This window comes from Choloepus didactylus, chromosome 1, assembly GCF_015220235.1.
Source record: "Choloepus didactylus isolate mChoDid1 chromosome 1, mChoDid1.pri, whole genome shotgun sequence".
NCBI classification, from domain to species: Eukaryota; Metazoa; Chordata; class Mammalia; order Pilosa; family Megalonychidae; genus Choloepus; species Choloepus didactylus.
The window spans coordinates 93,742,881-93,759,680 of NC_051307.1; the positions used below are offsets into that span (position 1 = coordinate 93,742,881).

Below are 16,800 nucleotides of genomic sequence, written 5' to 3' on the forward strand. Positions count from 1 at the left end.
TCCAGATGAAACCCAGCCCTCTGTCCTGGGGAGTAGTGGGGGGAGGTGAAGTACCATCTTTTGTGGCCTCTCAGGCTGCAGGTCTGGGGGTAATTACCACCACGGAAATGATTCCATATCTCCAAACCAAATTCCAGCGAGGAGAGGTCATGGGGCAAGGTGGGGCAGGGGGTGTCAGCGTGGCTGAGAGCCCTGGATGCCCGGCCTGGCGGCACTCGGCCTGTGCATTTGTGATCACCTGGCTGCATGCTGGAAACTGCCCGGTCACACCCAGGCGGGGGCCCGCCCCTCCTCCTTGGGTTGAGGAAGCAGGAAAAGGTGGCAGTGAGAGGCAGCAGGCAGTTGTGCCAGGCAGCCAGGATGGGCTCTCTCTGGGGCTTGGCTCTACCCCTTTTCTTCTGCTACTTGGAGGCAAGGGGCTCCAGGAGCTCTTCAGGTAAGGAAGCCAGAGGAGGGCCTGAGGGTTTCTTTCCTGGCAGGGGTCTGGGTGAGAGTTTCCGGGTGGGCAGCCATCTGAAGGTGAGGCTAGGCCCTCTTGAGTTAATTACGATTAACTGTAAGCCTATAAAACTGTGAAATATTATTGTTGGTTGAGTGTGCACATAGCAGTGTGTTGATACAAGCATGTATGACAGTGAGGTACACACAAATGAACATCATCGTAGGGTCCCTGTGGGTTTGTCTATATGCATGTGGAAGTATAAGTGGGGTGGTAGAGAGAGAGAGAGAGAGAGAGAGAGAGAGAGAGAGAGAGAGATAGAGAGAGGTACAGGCTGGTGGCAATTCTTCCTCAAGCAGAAGAATGTGGCTTACTAAGATCCTAACTCTCCAGGATTATTTCCTAACAAAGATTTCCTTCAAAATATAGAATATAGTTTTTATGTGTGAAGTCTGACTGTCATAAACTACTTGAGAAGGGCAGGTTTGGAGAGAGGCAGGGTGACTAGCATGATCTGTCACGAGTAGGAACTGTGCCAAGCTGGTTGCAGGCATCATCTGTTTAATCTTCACAATAACCCTATGAGAGAGACACTGTCCTCACCCTCCCCTTTAAAGGCAAGGAGACTGAGGCTTACGGGGTTTAAGTCGCTGGTGTGGAGAGCCAGAATTTGGTTCCACACATGCCTAACCACTGGATGACACTGCCTCCTGCCAGCACCTACAATTTACCAGGCTCCTCCCGGACATTTTACGTTTAATTTAATTTAATATTCACAAACCCCATGGAATAAGTACCACCAGCTCCATTTTAGAGATGAGAAAGTGCAGCTGTGGAAACGGCAGGCTTGCCCGAGTTCACAAGGCTAGCAATCAGCCCCGCAGGCAGGCATACTCAGGGCCCGAAATCTACACTATCCGCTCCACCAGTACTCACGTCTGACAGGAGGCACGCAGCGGAGAGCCGGAAGTCGAGCGCTGTAGAGAGGGCTGGGCTTTGCTCTGTTGGAGGAGACCCAGGGAATCCATAGACCCTGGGAAGTAAGAGGCTTGGGTGGAGCTTGTGAGAAGCCGGGAGATGCAGAGGCTATCGGCTTAGGAAGCTGAGGGGCCTTCGGAGCAGGGACACCACCACGGGGCTCCTGGAGAAAGAAGAAAAAGGCTCAGGAGAGGCCAGTGGTCAGACTCTGAGAGGATCACCGGAAGGAAGACCGTGTGGGCTGAAGCAGAAAGGCTCAGCTTCTACTGTGTGGGACCAAGGAGGCTCAGACAAGTATCTCAGTCTTTGATGTGGGGGAAAAGAAAGCATATTTGAATGCGAACTAGCAATCGAGATAAAAGCCAGATCCTTGCGTGCAGTTAGACGGTACTGAACGATAATGAAAGCCTGTGCCCATGACCACTTAGTACGCCTGTGTGTTACAGCCTGACTTTCTCACAGTATTGAAATATGCTGTGCGCCTTAGGGTGGATCCTTGAGAGGATACGATGGGGGAGGGGTGTTTAGTATCGTAGTGTTTTCCCATTCACCTTGTCCTTTGTTCTCCCCCATCGTGGCAAGGCAGGTACCCTCTTTTCACAGGTAAGGAAATGGAGGCTGACTTGCCTGGCTGGTAGGAGGCAGAGTTAGGATTTGAAAGAGTCCAGACTCCAGAGCTAGTGGGAGATAGACCTGCATTTTGACTCCTGGTCCAGTGCTCTTTTCATCATTTAGTGGGATACACAGAGAGGACCTGGGGTCCAGTTCTGATGTTCTGGGTAGAAGTGGCCAGACAGACCAATAAGTTTGGGTTTTCCCAGGGCCCCTCTTCAAATACCTGTAGCAGGCTGGGAAGGGAGGTAGGGAGCTCCCAGTCCTTGGTCAGCTTGATGGCTCTATGTGCTGTATGAGGTGAGGCCAAACCCAGCCTAGACTGAGGGGAGGGGATCCAGCAGAGGGATCAAGGCAGGAGCCAAGCAGGAGGCAGGGGGAAAAGCCTGGGTCAGAGCCCCGGGCGGGGGAGGTGCTGCTGAGATGGCCAGATACCAGGGCAGGTAACAGGTGCTCCTTCCCTGTCCTCTGCCGTCCGGATGTGAGGGGCCAGGGCTTCCATTTGAGACAGACCAGAGCCAGCCTGAAGTAGTTCCTGAAGGCTGAGGAAGGCCCCAGGCTGGGTTGCTCACCACACACTGCCTTGTCCCAGGCCGGCTGAGGGGCAGCAGAATGCATGGCAGCAGGGCAGCTTGCCAGACCCCTTCCACTGAAGGATGGGGAAGTGGGGCAGATTTAGGGCAGGGAGTGTTGTGAAAAGAGATGAAGTTTGGGGTCTACCACTCACCAACTGTCAAGCCTTGGGGATAGGAGGGGAACAGACAACTGCTCGGTACCACTTACATTACTCAGGAGATAGCCCATCCTTACGTGCCAAGGACCTCTGTATTTCAGAATGGAACATGTGCATTCACTTACTGGTCTGTGGCCCATCCGCCTGCTCACTCACTGCTGGGAGCAAAGAGATCTCTCATCCAGGTAGGACTGCAGAGGAGGCCCGGAGCTCCATAGCCTCCAGTTCAGCATCCCCTCCAGCAAACAGCTGTGCTCCCTGCTGAACACAGCCAGGACTGACCTCTCCTATATTAACCCCGATAAATGTCTTGTCTACCCAGTATGGGCCTGTTTTATCCTTCTCTTGCCTGGGCTAAAGCCTCCATCCAGAATACTCTTTCTATCCTTTCTTGCCAAAACTTAAATTGCACTCAATTTTTCCAGAAACCTGCCTGATCAAAGCTCTTTTGCACAGTAACTAAAGTATCTCATGCAACCCCAAGAGGATCCCTGTCTACCATTGGGGTCCTGGATCTCTGATTGGGACTGACCCTCTGGTTCTGGGCTAGGGGATTTCTACATACATTAACTTGTTTAATTCTCACAACAACCCTGCGAAATAGGTATTATTACCCTTTGGGAAAAAGAGGATCAAGTAGGCTAAAAATCTTTCTCCAGAAGTCATGGGTAGCAAGTAATGGGGCCAAATACAAACTCAGGCCTGGCTGACTCTAAAGCCTCTGCTTTTCCTCTACTCAACACTATCTCTTTGATGGGTATAGGATGACATGTCTCTATCCCAAAGGGCTGTTTTGAGGCTCAAATGAAATCAAGGGAATGTGCTATGTAAACTTTAAAGAAAAAAAAATATTGAGCATTTCCTGTGAGTCAGAGCCTGGGCTAACATAAACTACCTCACCTAAACCTCCCAGTCCTGAGAGGTGGGGCTGGTTGCCACATTTTACAGATGAGGAAAGTGAAGCCCAGAGACTTTAAGCAAATTGCTCAAGTTTACACAGTTAGGAAGTGGGAGTGCTAACAGCTGAACTCAGGCTGTGCAACCCGCTCCAAATCTCAGTTCTAGCCCATTCTGCCAGGCCCACAAACTCAAGTGACTTCAGGAGCAAGGCAGGGAAGTGAAGTGATCAGATGCAAGAAAATACAGAGGGTGGCAGGAACTATGGTTGAAGGTCTTAGGCCTTTGCTTTAACATTTAAAAAATACTATCCAAACAAAACCATCCTGCAGGCTGGACTCCTTGTACCAGCCACCACCAGTGTTAGCCCTGTCCTGTGCTATCCAGTGACAGTGTGAGGCAGTAGTTGCCCAGGAGGCCCGCACCTGTGCAGGGAGAGCAAGGCCTGTTTTCCCTGTGCCCGAGTGGCTCTCACCTTGGCCTCACATTGGATTCGCCTGAGGAATTTTCAAAATATTGATGTCTGGGTCCCACCCCCAGAGATTCTGCCCATGTGGTCACAGGCTTTGGGGTCAGTCAGCTCCTGGCTATCATTCCTATTAGCTGTGTGACCTTGGACAACTCAGTTAACCTCTCTGAGTCTCAGTTTCCACATCTATGGTGAAGGTTGGTTTATCAGTCATTCAGTGATTTTTTTTTGCCATGTCTTAGGCTCTGGGACTGAGGATATTGGTGAAGGATTAAATATGTATATACATAAGTGGCTTCACCTGGCTGGCATGCAAATGTGGTCACATCTCTCTTATTTTTTCCAGTTTAGTTGTTCAAGCACCTGAAAGTCTTGCTAACAAGAAATCTAGAATCTCCTTCCCAACAGACATCTTCCCAATGCCAAGTGCCAGGCTCCCACTAGTTGTCTGAAGACCTTGAGTTCAGTTACTCCCAAAGGAGTCCCTGCTGCTTCCAAAGTGAAGCAGAGAAAGAGCTGGTGAATCTAATTAGGACATCAGCAGGCCCTAGTTTTTAGCTGCCTTTGCTCCTGCTGCTACAGAAACTGGCCCCAAAACTTTTGATGCTTGTTGATGGCAGCAGAGGTGACACCCTTGCTGGCCAGATGCTGGCATAATTGGGCTCCTGATGTCATTCATGCTTCCCTATTTTACCCTCACATGCTAAACCAATGCCCCTGGTGCATAACTCTTTCCTGGGTGGCTGGACCCCAAGGAGCTTCTTGACTTGGAACATACTGTGCCCCTTACCCTAAGCCCCAGGTCTGGAGCTGGGCCTAAGTCTTGGGGCCAGGCTTCCCTGCCTCTTGGTGACTTCTCTTTTGGGTCCTTGGGCTACTTTTTTGATTAGTGAATCTCAGTAAAGACCATTTCAAACCATCAGAACCCCAGAAAAGAGGGGTCATATCTTGATCCTTTTCCTCCCAAGAGTAGGGTAACCAGGTAGAATACCGGGTGCCCAGTTAAAGTTGAATTTCAGGTAAGCAACATTTACCTGACATTCAGCTTTAACTGGGCATTCTGTATTTTTATTTGCTAAATCTGGCAAGCCTACCCAAGAGGCTCCTTGGCCCACTTACAGAGAGACTCCCCTCTCCCTCTACAAAAGCTGTCTTAGGAGAGGTACCCTTTCGCAGGCCATCAAGGATTCTGCTGTAGTGTTCCCTGGCTAATGATTGCCTGCTGGCCCTCTACTCACACAACCTCAGAGGGTCAGTCAAGTGAATAGAGAAGTTCTAGCAGCTCCTCTCTTAAAAACATTACATTTTGCCTCAGCTGGCTCCCTATTACATGTGGCAATTGCCTGGTACATCGTTTCTGCAGTTCTGGGGTTCCATCCCTATAGTTCTCACGTGGGCAGGGACGGGAAGCTCTCCTCTTTTCCTTGCTAGAGCCCCAAGGACTCTGCCTGCTTCCCTCCCTTTTGAAGCAGTCACCAGCCACACTGTCTCTGGAGGTTCCTCTCCCCCAAACCTCCTAGTTACCTCTAAAGATAAAACCATGGGTCTCTCTTATGGTGGGTTTTTTTTTTTTTTTTTAATTCTTCAGGATTTTTTTTTTTTAATTGAGATTGTTCATGTACCGTACAATTATCCAAAGATCTAATGTGTACAATCAATTGCCCCTGGTACCATCATACAGCTGTGCATCCATCACTACAATTAAATTTTTTCTTCAATTTTTAGAACATTTTCATTACTCCAGAAAAGAAATAAAGACAAAAAAAGGAAACTCAAATTCTCCCATACCCCTAACCATCCCCCCTCCATTGTTGACTCATAGTATTGGTATAGTACATTTGTTACTGTTGATGAATGAATGTTAAAATACTACTAACTGTAGTATATAGTTTGTAATAGGTATATTTTTTCCCTATATGCCCCTCTATTATTAACATCTAGTTATAGTGTCATACATTTGTTCTGGTTCATGAAAGAGATTTCTAATATTTGTACAGTTAATCACGGACATTACTCACCATAAGGTTCACTGTTTTATACATTCCCTTCTTTTAACTTCCAACTTTCCTTCTGGTGACATATATGACTCTGAGCTTCCCCTTTCCACCACATTCATGCACCATTCAGCACTGTTAGTTATTCTCACAATGTGCTACCATCATCTCTGTCTATTTCTAAACATTTAAGTTCAAACTAGTTGAACATTCTGCTCATAATAAGCAACTGCTCCCCATTCTTTAGCCTCATTCTATATCCTGGTAACATATTTCATGTCTATGAGTTTACATATTATAATTAGTTCCTATCAGTGAGACCCTGCAATACTTGTCTTATGTGTCTGACTTATTTCACTCAATATAGTGCCTTCAAGGTTTCTTCATCAACCCATTTTTTTAAGAAAGTTTTGTTCACACACCATACATTCCTTCCTAATTAAACAATTGATATTTCCCTGTATAGTCATGTATTTATGTACTCACCACCATCATCACTATCTATAGAAGGACATCTCCATTTCTTCCACAAAGAAGGTAGAGAGACAAAAAAAAGACAGGAAAAAACCCCATGACAGTTGGGAAGCAACAAAAGGAAAGACAGCATTAAACTAAAGTAGAATAGAGAGTCAGACAACATTACCAGTGCCATACCCCTCCCTCATGTCCCCCTCCTATATGCATTTAGCTTTGGTATAGTGCCTCTGTTACATCAAAGGAAGCATAATACAATATTTCTGTTAATTATAGTCTCTAGTTTGCATTGATTGTATTTTCCCCCAATACCTCCCTATTTTTAACACTTTGCAAGGTTGACATTCATTTGCTCTCCCTCATGAAAAAAATATATTTGTACATTTTATCACAATTGTTGAGCACTCTAGGTTTCACTGAGGTATACTGTCCCAGTCTTTATCTTTCCCCTTTCCTTCTGGTGTCCCACATGCTCCTAACCTTCCTCTTTCAACTATACTCACAGTCATCTTTGTTCAGTGTACTTACATTGCTGTGCTACCATCACCCAAAATTGTGTTCCAAACCTCTCACTCCTGTCTTTTCCTTTCTGTCTGCAGTGCTTTCTTTAGTGTTTCCTGTAGAACAGGTATCTTGTTCACAAACTCTCTCATTGTCTGTTTGTCCAAGAATATTTTAAGCTGTCCCTCATATTTGAAGGACAGTTTTGCCAGATATAGGATTCTTGGTTGGTAGTTTTCTCTTTCAGTGTCTTAAATATATTACCCCACTTCCTTCTTGCCTCCATGGTTTCTGCTGAGAAATCTGCACATAGTCTTATCAAGCTTCCTTTGTATGTGATGGATTGCTTTTCTCTTGCTGCTTTCAGGATTCTCTCTGTCTTTGAAGTTTGATAATTTGATTATTAAGTGTCTTGGCATAGGCCTATTCAGATCTATTCTGTTTGGGGTATGCCATGCTTCTTGAATCTGTAATTTTATGTCTTTCATAAGAAATGGGAAATTTTCATTGATTATTTCCTCTGTTATTGCTTCTGCCCCTTTTCCCTTCTTTTCTCCTTCTGGGACACCTATGACACATACATTCAAGCATTTCATGTTGTCTTTCAATTCCCTGAGACTTTGCTCATATTTTTCCATTCTTTTCCCTATCTGTTCTTTTGTGTGAGGGATTTCAGGTATCTTGTTCTCCAGTTCCTGAGTGTTTTCTTCCTCTTCTTGAGATCTGTTGTTATGTGTCTCCATTGTGTCTTTCATCTCATGTTGTGCCTTTCATTTCCGTAGATTCTGCCAGTTGTTTTTTTGAACTTTCAATTTCTACCTTATGTTCGCCCAGTGTTTTCATCATACACTTCATCTCTTTTGCTATACCTTCCCTTAACTTTTTGAATTGATTTAGCATTAGTTGTTTCAATTCCTGTATCTCAGTTGAAGTGTAAGTTTTTTTCCTTTCACTGGGCCATAACTTCATTTTTCTTAGTGTAGGTTGTAGTTTTCTGTTGTCTAGGCATCTGATTTCCTTGGTTATCCTAATCAGGTTTTCTCAGACCAGAATGGGCTCAGGTCTCAGAAGGAAGAAATAGTATCAGGTTTCCTTGAGGGTGTGTCTTAGAAGATTGACACCCTGTGAGGCTTCAAGTCACTGTGCTTTTCTGCCCAGCAGGTGGTACCTGTCAGCCTGTCATTCCCAACTGGTGTGAGGAGGTGTGACCCATAGCTGCTTTCCCCCAGGCTCTGGGTCTGATTCTGAATGGAAGGTGGATAGTAGAGCTTGGCACCACCTCCTTCCTCTTGGGGAAGATACACTCCCTAGGGAGAGATCATCTGCATTTGAATAGTCTCTCTGACTCTGCTATCTCCACCCTTGTCTGGGTCTGAGTGCTGCGAACTGAAATTGGCTGAGGTTTTCTCCACTGAGCTGCTCAGGTTGAGAGAGAGGAAAAGGGACAGAAAGCCCCCTTTCAGGGTCAGTCCACAGCCCACAGTTTCACCCATCAGCCAGAGATAGCACCCAGTCTTCTGGGCTCCCCCTTCCAAGACAGAGAAGTCCCCTGGCTCTTCAAGGTGAGTCATCACTAAAAGCCTCTGTCTGCTTGTTGGGAATTTGTAGCTTGTATTGAGCAGTTCACATTTACCAATTAAAACCCCAGTTGGAGCTGGACTGAGGTATATTCGCTTGTTCAAAGAGTGCTGCTCTCTCTCTACCACAGTGAGGCTTTGCAGTTCGGGCTGCCATGGGGGAGAGGTTCCCAGCTCAGGTCTGCAGTTTTTACTTACAGATTCCACGCTGTGATCTTAGGCATTCTTCCCAATCCAGGTTGGTGCATGACGCGTGGACAATCACGGTTGTTACCCAGCAGTTATTCCAGATCATTTCCTAGTCATTCCTGGTTGTTTATTAGTTGCTCTGGGGGGGCTAACTGACTTCCACTCCTCTCTATGCCACAATCTTCTTCCTCTCCTCTCTCTTATGTTTTAACATAACAGTTTTTACTTCCATGGGGAAACATTGGTTGGATGAGAAAAGTATTGTTGGGAAAGTGACAAAGATTCATTCAGAAAGTTCTGAGAGTCCTGGTGCCTGCTCTGCTACCTTCTTTGCTATTCTTGAAACTGAATCCTGGCCACACATATTCCCTCTGATGGGCTGCAAATTGATAATCAACTAGTTCACCTCCAATGGGTCATCTGGGTTTCCAAGGACATCCACCAGGGCAACCCCAGTTCCATGGGCACCCCAGAGGACTGGCCTTCCCAATACTGCTTCCTTCTTCCTTGTTTAAATAGATAAAAAATGGGGTAAACAATTCCCCCTCCCTACCTTCCTCCCAGTGGTGCCCAGGGCATAAATGCAAGAGCAGGTGTGGAGTCAGCCCACTGGGACTCATGGCTTACAGAGTTGGTCTTACCCAATGTAGGCCCCAGTGCCAGCAGATCAGACCCTTTGGTGATCATGAGCCACATAGAAATGCCTGCCAGGCCTCCAGGGGTCAGGACACACTCAGAGAGAGTCTTCCAGACCACTGACCTCACTGAGACTTCAGCCCCAGGCCATACCCCTTTGGGAACTTGAATGCTGAGCACGGAGACCTCTACTAGGACCCAAACCCTGGCCAGCACCATTTCAGAAGCAGAGAACAGGAAAACCAAGTCCATTTCCCTTGAAACAAAGGCAGAGGTTCTCACAAAAATAATACCTTCCAAGTTCATGGTTGTGATCTCCACCCCTACAGAGATGTCAGCCTCAAGTGGCAGCGCCGCAGTAACTGAAATGTCCATGGTTGAGACTGTTACAGGCAGAAATCTCACAGAAGCCATCTTCAATGCCCTGTGTACTGAGAGCAGCTCTGAAGAGGCACAGGTGATCACAATCGACATCTTGACCTTGGCTCACACCTCCATAGAAGCCGAGGCCCTGGCCTTGGAGGGTAGTACCTCCCCTGACACCCCAGTTCCAGCCATTGGCACCTCACAAGCCCAGACACCCGAGATCATTGCTCCAGCTAAAGCCTTGGTTGCCTACAGCATCACCAACGTGGAGCTTACCAACTGCAGCATTACGGAAATAGAAACAACCGCCTTCGTATCTGGGACCCCAGGCACAGCTCACAGCCCCACAGAAGGAGTGGAGGACTTGTCTACCGCTGAGGCACTAGTTTTGCCAGACTCTGCTGAAGCCACATCACACATCACCAAGATGACAACTTCTGTTGAGACCTTTGTAACAGCCAGCACCATGGAGTCAACCTCACCTGATACCACAGCTGAGACCCCACTCACCACCAGTAGCACCACAGGAAGAGAAATGACAGCCAAGGCCCCTACCCCCAATGGCAGTGTGGGGACAGTTCACCTCCAGCCCTTGGAAGAAACCTCAGCCCTCTCTGTTGAGGCAGCAAGTCATGTCAAGGTTGCAGGAGCACTTACAATCTCCACAGAGGCTGGGTCAACAATGGGCAAAGCCACTTCTCCTGCCGGGTCCTCAGCTTTAGTCAGCCCCTCAGAAGTAGCCACTATCAAGAACTCCACCTCTTCAGAGACTTTTACCACAGACAGCACAACCAATGCACCCTTCCCCATCAGCAAGGGCCCTCTGCCTTCTGTCCATTTGACGACAGCCTACAGCAGCCAAGGAACAAGCATCACCTTAGCCAAGACCACAGCCTCGGCAAAGACCCTGATGGCAGCCAACACGGCCAGAGGGAAGCCTCCGACGGCCTCGCACACCACTGCTTGGACAAGGCAGACCACAAGAATTACTGCAGGTAAGTGGCTGTCCCATGTGTGATCTTTGGGGATTTGGGGTTTAGTGTCTCCAGGGTGTCTATGTACTTAAGGACTAGGGAGGAAGAGAGGATCAGGGGGCCTATTCCAGGCCATCGCTGACATCATCTCTTCATTATATTCTAGTGGTTCTTGCCAAAATCAGAAATCAGCAGAGTTAGGGTGGCACATGGAAAGAATGCTGGGCTGGAAGTCTGGAAAAATGCTCTGGATTCTGCCTCTGCTCTCAGCAACATTAAGAAACCCTGGACAAATCCCTCTCTCTCTTTCTGGGCCTCAGTTTCTCCACCTGTTGTTGGAAGAGATTGCATTGGATGAACACTAAAGTTCTTTCCAGATCTGACCTCCTATGAAGTTAACCGTTGACTAACCACTGTGCATTAGGCAAGGCCCCAAATTTTATTTAAAAGACAGGGTCCTCGTAGAAGCCTATGGTCCAACCACAGCCAAACAAAAGGGCAGCATGTGAGCGTCCAGTCCAAGTGACTGCCCCCATGAAAGTGGGCTTCCCTGGATGTACTTTCTGGAGTTGGTACCATAGATAATGACTTAAAAAAACAAACAAAGATTGGGTGGAGGTTCAGGAGGTTAAAGTTATATCTCTGAGACAATAGATACTTGTCAGTGAAGATGTTGCTTGTCAGAGGCTGCTTGGGCAGCCCAGCTCTACCACCTCTCGGAGCCCGGAAACCTCATCCTCTACCTCCCTTCACTCTTTGCTTGTGCCTCATCCCTGTGGTTTCCTCAGCCTGCCCTTCCTTTCTGAGGAGATGAAATAATTGTTACAGTAATCACCCCAGCCTTACTGAATTTCTTTGTGTTTCAGGCAGGGATGATCTAAAAATATTTCACAACCAGTAAGCATAGGCACTAGCTGAATGTTCTCTCTGATGCCCGGCAGTGTGTCATGAGTTTTTCAGATGTTATCTCTTCTAATTTAACCTTCAAAACTACCTTATGAGGTGGTATTACTAACCCCTTCTAACAGATAGGTAAACAGATTTAAAGATGGTGACTAAAGTGTCCTAGAAAGATAGCAGTGGAATTCAAATGAAAGTCTGATCCCAAAACTTAAATTCTTTTCATTGTGCTGTGCTTTTTTTTTTAAAGTTCAACTTATTATTATGCTTTTATTTTAAAATCCTTTTCCTTATTATTTGTTGATTGGATAATGGTCATGTAATTTAAAACTCAAAAGGTACAAAAGGGTATGCTATGAAATGTTTTTTTCCAATTGTGTCCCCCAGCCACCCAATTCTCCTCAACCCAGGTACCTGGGTTTACCTGGGCTCGTATATATCCTTCTGGACATATAATATGCATATATATCCTTGTATATATAATATGCATATATACCCTTGTATATATCCTTGTGGACATATAATATGCATATGGAAGCATATATACATATTTATATTCTCTTTTGTCCTTTTTATGCAAGTGGATCATATAGTAAACACAGATCTCTGAGATAAAGCTATTCTTTTAAATTATTTTTTATGGCTGATCAGCATTACATTTTGTTTCATCATAATTTATTTAACCAACCTCCTATGGATGGACATTTAGGTTTTCTCCAATATTTTGTTATGATAAAACAGGGATAAACAGTGCTGAAGTAAAGAGCACATTTCTCACATGTATGTTATTATTTGTAGGATAAATTCCTAGAAGGGCTGGGTCAATTCTAATAATATTCTGATAGGAAGAAATGACTACAGGTTGTCAGGCAGAGGCAAGCAGATTAGGGTTCAACAAAAGAAGGAAATTTCTTACAGAGCAGCTAAACCAGGAAGGCTGTGGGTTCATAGACCTTTTCAGCTCCCGCCAACTTAGAGCTGGAAGAAATTGGGTGAGGGCATCCCCTCAGAGAGCCACCCTTTCCCACCAGCCCCATGCAGGACCTCCGGGCCGTGAGAATATTCTATATCCAATTCCATTTCTCCTTCTTCACAGTATCCTTTTGACTTCTCCAAATGGGGGTGGTACCTTTAGCCATCATTTCCTTCACTCTTGTTGGGGCGATACTATAGTGGGCCCAGTTATCTGGGAGAGAATCCTCTTTTCTGTAGCAGCAAGTTAACATAGATCCCATGTGAACAAAGACACACATGAGTGTGCACACGTGGATGTGGGTGGGGGAAGAGAGGCAGTGGCAAGGCAGTACAGTACATGTCTTGATTCCTAAATCTGTTTGGCTGTATTTTCGTCTTCTTGCTGTATCCAATTTTCAGGTGAGGATGAAGGCTTCCTCCTCCTAAGGCTGAGTGTGGCCACCCAGGAAGACCTCAGTGACCCCAGGGTGGCAGAGAGGCTGATGAGGCAGGTGAGTGGACATTTTCTGCACCAGAGGAGTAGAGAAGAGTGAGAGGTCCTTGTAGACTCCAGGGGAAGGTCTGCAGGATGTAGAAGAGCAACTTACACTTGGGAAGAGGGTCTAATTTTTATGGTATCAGAAGCTAAAACTAAGGATCCCTGCCTGGCATTGCTTCTGCTTGTCTTTTCTGAGTTCTTAATTGTCCGGCGCTTCTCCGCCCCGCCTCGAGTCCTCGGTCGGCCGGCGATGGGGACCAGAGAGATAAGGGGAGAGAGGGTGCGGACAACGTCTTACCCGGAGCACTTGTGATCACTCAGGACTCGCGGTGGTAAAGCAGATAAACTTTTAATGGGACTAGGCAATCATCATCTTTACAGGTTCCACCCGGGGCGAGACACCTCGGGGGAGAACAACCTCGATGCGGCCGTCAGGTACGGCTCCTTGTGGGCTGTCTCTCCGAGCTTTGCCCGGGAACTTTCTTATAAACCTTGCGTGTATCCAATGGGCTAACGCCACGCACACAAGCATGATTGGTGAATACAGCGGGTGGTTACATACATCAGAAGCCGGAAGCAGGATGTGGGCGCCATCTTGGCACCACTCGATGGGCGGGGGGAACTCAAGGGCAGGCTGCAGCTTGTCTACTAGGCCAAATCCGGAAGGTGGCTGCTCACACTTAATTCCCCTTCTTTGCAATATAAAAAATTATTTGCCCCATCCCTAATTTCCTCAAGTCAATGATACATGTGGAGAGGTAAGCAAGACTCTTGGTTGCAAGTAACAGAAACCCAAACTCATAGTAGCGTACACAGTAAAGACAGAAGTGGCTCTTGAAGCTTCAAATGTGGCTGGATCCAGGAGCTCAGACATGACCACCAGGATTTTCTCTTTCACTTCCTCTCTTAGCTTTACTCCCTTCCTTCTACAGAGTCTTTCCACATGTAAGGAAAGTCTGTGAGGGCCCTGGATTCACAAGCTTCCCTCTTAGCAATCTCAGCCAAGAAAGGCTCGTTCTTCTCCTAAAATCTGCACATCATGCCAGGGAAGGACTGGTCCCACTGGCCTGCAAGGGCCCCCATGACTAACCACATGGACCGCATGGAATGGAAAGGACATACCCCAAAGGAAACAGAGGTGCTGGACAGGAAAAAAAAATCCATGCATGTACACTCTACATAAGGACTAATATTGGGATGTATTTGTGCAAGTTGGGAAAATTCTCCTAAAACCCAGATTACTGGACAGAACTTCCAGTAGTGGAATTTTGGGGTCAGGGCTTTTGAAGATGTTGTGAATCACTGGAAGGTAAGAATGGGTCAACTCAGAACAGGAGATGGAGCATGATGCAGTGGGATGTTCTGGGCTCCACTCACAGAGTGTGATCAGAGAAAACTCTGTGCACAGTCTAATGGGGACTGCCCTTTTTGTAGTGTGTCCCTGTGACCCCCTCAAGCTTGCATCCAGCACCTCTCACGGTCCATGGATGCCACACATCTTGCCAGGGGCCTTGGCTTGGCATCACCCCTTGTAAGGATAAACCTGACAGAGGTACTTCCCGGGGTTTTATGCCAGGGGTGGGGTCCTGGAGTCAGGCTGGAGAGGTGAGGTGGTCACACTTGGCAGATGGAGGCGGGATGTGTTCATTGCAAGTAGGATCCTTGTTGCAGGCAAAAGAAAACAACTCTGACTGTGGCAATTGAAAGAGGGGTTTGTTGCAAGGTGCAAGGGTGCATAGAATCAAAGGAATGCCAGAGGAGCAGGCTTGTAAAACAGGCAGGAGGAAGGGCAGAAGGAATCCAGGGGATTTGGGGACTAGGCAGTGGGGACATTCTGGCTAGGACACTCACTCTTGCTGGCTGCTGTCACCATTAGATCTGAAAGCTTTGAAGTTCTCTTAGTGGAAGGGAGGCCCATCAGGACTCCCACAATGAGGAATTCCCTAAACATGGGTTGGGATGATTTTGATATGGGATAGCCAAATACATGAAAAACCCCAACAGCACATGATAATCAAGTAAGTGCAAATCCTTGTCAAAGAGGGAAGCCAGGGTTGAGGGTCAGATCCGAGCTCCCAAATAGGAAACGATTTCACGGATCAGAAACCAGGGAGATCAGAAGCAGGTCAGACAGCTGAAGTTCAGGAACCACGCCACAAGGATGACAGGCATCAAGTCTTGTTGGGTGCTGCCCCTGGTATAGGGCTCAGGGATCAGACAAACAGTGAGCTTTGACGCCAGATAGATGTGGGTGTGAATTTTAGTTCCCCCACTTCCCAGCTGCATCATCTTGGGCAAGTTATTTCATACTGCTTTCCTCCCTTATAAGATGGGGATAATAATACTGACTTCATAAGGTTGCTGTGAGTTTAAATGACATATTGTACATGAAGCACCCATGCTGTGCCCAGCACACAGAAGTTCTGCTGCCCTCCTCATACATTCCCCCCTAATGTCTCTTCCTGTCCTTGGCCTATGGTGAGCTCATGGCCCAGGTGGGCTGGAAGTACCCCTGGCTCCTTTTGCCTTTCAGCTCCGGCGTGAACTGCATGCCCACCTGCCTCCCATTCAAGTCTCCTTGCTGCACGTCAGGCAGGTGTAAGGCACATCAACTGCAGTCAGGTGTTGTCTGTGTGTCCAAAGGAGGGCAGTGCTGTTTGTGGCCTGGGACCCCACCAACAGACTCGAGCCATTTCACTGTCCTGAGAAGTGCCTGGAAAGTTCCTGCAGTGATCAGCTGCCCCAGACCCCTCACCCCCTGCTTGGCACTGGGACCTGGCTCATATATGCCTGAGTGTGTGTGTGAGACTGGGGTCCTCTGTTCCCAGAGGTGTCCCTGGACTCCCCTTGTCACATGTGTAAAGGATGACCTGATCACCCATCTGTCATCTGCTGTGTGCTTCCTGCATTAAAATTATACTCAGTGTGGCCAGGAGGTTATCTATTTGACTTGTTGTCTTGACATTTTTATGGTGTAGGGATTTTGTGCATCCTCACTTCTACCAGCCATATTCCTTGGTTTGGACCTTGATTGCTGCACTTACTGAGGTTGGCCTTGGGGCCTGTTGAACTGTGGTCACCTTCAGGGCAGGGACCATTATTTATTCATCTGTGTATCCCCTGAACCTGGCAGGGAACCCAGCCTGTTGTAGGATCACTGAGAATGTTGGTTGAATTGACTTGAATTTCAAATTCTGGACACAAGCAGATTTAAAAGAAAAGTGTACAATATTCAACATTCCTTCCATAGCTCACAACTCACATGTTACTGTTGATTAAAAATTAAACATGGCTTATTGTTTTTCCCTATTGTACAAGTAAAACTTGCTTATGATTTTAAAATTTTGAAAAATGTGAAAAGACCAAGCAGATAGAGAGGAGGGGAAGAAAAAAATTTCTCAAATGCCACTCACCTCTTTTATATAGCTATTGTTAACATATATTTAATTGCTTACTCAACCTCTCCACTTGGATGTCTAAGAGATACCTCACACTTAGCATGTCAAATCCAAGTCCTGACTTTACCTTTACATCTGCTCTGTGTGTTCCCATCTCAGTTAATGTCAACTCCATCTTTCAGTTGCTCACGTCAAATTCCTTGACTCCCT

General features: G+C 46.9%; 1 protein-coding gene across 1 annotated transcript; it reads left to right on the forward strand.

The window, feature by feature from the left end:
- Nucleotides 1–336: 336 nt before the first annotated feature.
- On the forward strand, nucleotides 337–16,451 carry MUC20 (mucin 20, cell surface associated). The gene is made up of 4 exons (XM_037841720.1): nucleotides 337–436; nucleotides 9,829–10,860; nucleotides 13,114–13,205; nucleotides 15,726–16,451. The coding sequence occupies exons 1-4, from the start codon at nucleotides 361–363 to the stop codon at nucleotides 15,792–15,794; spliced, it is 1,269 nt and encodes a 422-aa protein (XP_037697648.1). The 5' UTR covers nucleotides 337–360; the 3' UTR covers nucleotides 15,795–16,451.
- The last annotated feature ends 349 nt before the right edge of the window (nucleotides 16,452–16,800 follow it).

Bases quoted from the DNA above. Each gene is read 5' to 3' on its own strand.
- MUC20 (XM_037841720.1), top strand. From the start codon at position 361: ATGGGCTCTCTCTGGGGCTTGGCTCTACCCCTTTTCTTCTGCTACTTG. The intron at 437-9,828 runs GTAAGGAAGCCA...CCACCCCTACAG, and splicing joins GGGCTCCAGGAGCTCTTCAG to AGATGTCAGCCTCAAGTGGC. The intron at 13,206-15,725 runs GTGAGTGGACAT...TTTGCCTTTCAG, and splicing joins CAGAGAGGCTGATGAGGCAG to CTCCGGCGTGAACTGCATGC.